General features: G+C 38.9%; 1 protein-coding gene across 1 annotated transcript in view; it reads left to right on the top strand.

Annotated features, from left to right (window-relative positions):
- LOC118328410 (monocarboxylate transporter 2-like) overlaps nt 1–2,782 on the top strand; it is a 14,225-nt gene extending 11,443 nt beyond the window's left edge. Inside the window, exon 4 of the mRNA XM_035662151.1 lies at nt 904–2,782. Coding sequence (XP_035518044.1) covers nt 904–1,202 — 299 coding nt within the window. The 3' untranslated portion in view covers nt 1,203–2,782. The remainder of the gene's footprint in view (nt 1–903) is intronic.
- The last annotated feature ends 6 nt before the right edge of the window (nt 2,783–2,788 follow it).

The raw sequence follows: 2,788 nt of genomic DNA, 5'->3' as shown, positions 1-2,788 counted from the left end.
GTAGGGGGAGCTCGTTCAGAAAACATGTGATGACAAAAATGAAAACCAGCGAAGAAATGGCTAGAGTTGCCAAGTTCCCCTTTAATGGAGCCCGCCAGTCAGGGATTTCTAAAGAACTAGAACTAAACCAGGTTGTCAGAAACACTCCTGTGCTAGTTGATAAACAAATAATATATCTCTTCCCTTCTCAAAATTTTTTGAAGTTCATTTCGGTGACTTTAAGGACCATAAAGAGAACATATTCCTTTTCAAAATGAGTCACATATTGAATCACTCTTCCATTGATTCAATAAGGCTTTAAAATAGTTTAAAGGAGGGATTGAAATACAGTGAGATGGACAGACAGACAGGCTGTCATATATGCTGAGACTGAGAGAGATACGACACACTTGCCCATCGATCCATGTCTGGAGGCCGGGGGGGTCGGAGTGGGAGAGTTAAGACTCTGAAATTCTGGAGGCTTAAATCTGATCTAAACTACATTTGTCACTTTTCTGCAGAATTGGCCTCGATATTTATGGCTCTGAGAATGGGCCTCCCTTCTGATTCGTTTTGGTAGCGGCCGTCCAAATTGCCTTCCCAGAGATGCAGGGTGAGCCAAGAAGGGTGTAATGGCCCTCTGTCATTTCCGACATGGCTCTGCTCAAATTGGCCCGTGGTCACTCTCACTCCCTTGCACACACACATATAAGCCAAATCCAAACTTGGTTTGGCTCTTCACCTTCAAACTGGTGGTCGAATGAAGGTACTGTTCGGAGACATACTGTGTTTTGCTTGTCATGGTGTACAACATTTCCATGTGTGGTTTTGTTTTTACCGACATAGTGTGACATAAAATGGGTAGACCTGACACTCACCTTGGTTTTGAAATATAATAATTTCTTTGCACACTTCTTTGCACAGGAATGCTGGTGGACATCTTTGGTCACTACAAGTACCTTTTCTTCATGTGTGGCTCAGTGATCGTGACTGGCGGGCTCTTTCTTTTAGTCATGAACATCTTCAACTACCACATGCTGAAAAAAGAGGAGATGGCAAAGGACAGAGAGCAGAACCAAAAAAACATAGAGAACAAGGACCAGGTGGAGATGAAACAGACATCTGAGGCAGCGATGGAACAATCTGAGCCTGAGGGTAAAGAGAAGAACGGAGCCCGGAGAGATCCATGTCCAGAGAACGCATTAGCACCAAATGAAATGTGATTCCTCTATTTAGCATGCATAACAGGGGCACATGTATGTAAGTGTGTTTGCAGGTGTGAATGCAACTCTATTCCAAATTGCAGCTTGCCCATCAGCCATGTTTCCATCCAACTGTAGCACAAATTTTAACCAAATTTCAAAATTTATCAAATTTTAATGGGACTTTCCATCCACTACCATTATGCAAATATTAGCAGTTTGTTCATCAGGATAAACAGCTGGTGGTGCTAATCCTCCGGTCAGGTGGCATTAAATCCTTGCAGAAGAAGAGGGCGCAGTCAAACCTCAAACAGTTTTTTAAGCACAAATTGAAAATGCACATATAAACAGGTGGATGGTGCACAGTCATTCACTCGATCTGTTAATCAACAGTCATCTCAGCAACTGCGCACTATAACAACACTGGCTTTAAGCTAAATGCTAATGTCAGCATGCTAACATGCTCATAATGACAAAACAGGTATACTGTTTACCATGTTCACCATCTTAGTGTACTGTGTTAGCATGCTAACATTAGCTAATTATGGCTGATGGGAATGTCAGTTTTGCAAGTATTTTCTCCAAATGATGATGGAGCTAGATGAAAAGTCAGGGACTCACCAGATTTCTTTTACAAAATTTCATGGCAGTCTAACCAATATTTGTCGAAATATTCCTTAAAAACCCAAATATCAACCGCATATTGAGGAAAACTCAGAGGATCTTCAAAGTCTGTGGACCACGATTGTTAGAACAAATTTCTAGTTTCCAGTAAATCCTACACACTGGTCCTTTAATATCTGAGAGTGAATGTTTGCTGTAATTAACTTATTTTTTTCAAATGATCATGAATGCACACATCTGCTTTTCTGCTTTGTTATTCAATTTAACTGTTTCACTGTAATCTGTCTATGAAAATATTGTTTTTGTGGTAATGTGCTTAGTCTCAGGAGACTTGCAGTGTTACAGGTGTAACAGGATGATTTATCCTTTATTTGTTTACCTCTTTAGTTACTTTTAAAGCTGTGGTAGTTGTTTTTTTTGTGTCATTGGGCAAATCTTCCATACTAACCTTTCATAATATTGTAATTGACGTGTTCTGAGAGAAAGCAGAGAAAGAGGTGGGAGGTTTTGCACAACTTTTGCCTACTGCACCTTTAAATGAATACTAAATAATACTGTCAATTGCACATACAGAAACAAAACCTCTTTCTGAAGTGTGATATTGACTTATGATCATTTGTTAATCTAACAGCAAATAATACTGTCTTTTAAAAGTTTTTGTCAGTTTTTATTTAATTTGAACTTTAATGCTAAAACACATTATAAGCTATGATGTGTGGTCCACTGTAATGTCGTAATGCTGTGTTGACATTTAGAAGTGACATTTGTTATCTGGGTGAGAATGGATTTGCATGCACTGTTAATTGATTTGAGGCTCTGTGTATTAGTGCATGTGAGTCGGAGTGGGACGGAGTAACAAAAATACAAAGTGTATTACAAATAATCCAAAATCTAGTTATTTTAAGTTTATATGTTAAGGTGATGGCAGCTTTTTGGATTCTGTGTTCCTGAGAATTCAATGAAAGCTTTAGTTTTTGATTACT

This window comes from Morone saxatilis, unplaced genomic scaffold (assembly GCF_004916995.1).
Source record: "Morone saxatilis isolate NCDOM2014 unplaced genomic scaffold, NCSU_SB_2.0 Contig18, whole genome shotgun sequence".
Lineage (NCBI taxonomy): Eukaryota > Metazoa > Chordata > Actinopteri > Moronidae > Morone > Morone saxatilis.
Note: the sequence above shows the minus strand (reverse complement) of the source record. Positions and strands in the feature narration are given on the sequence as shown.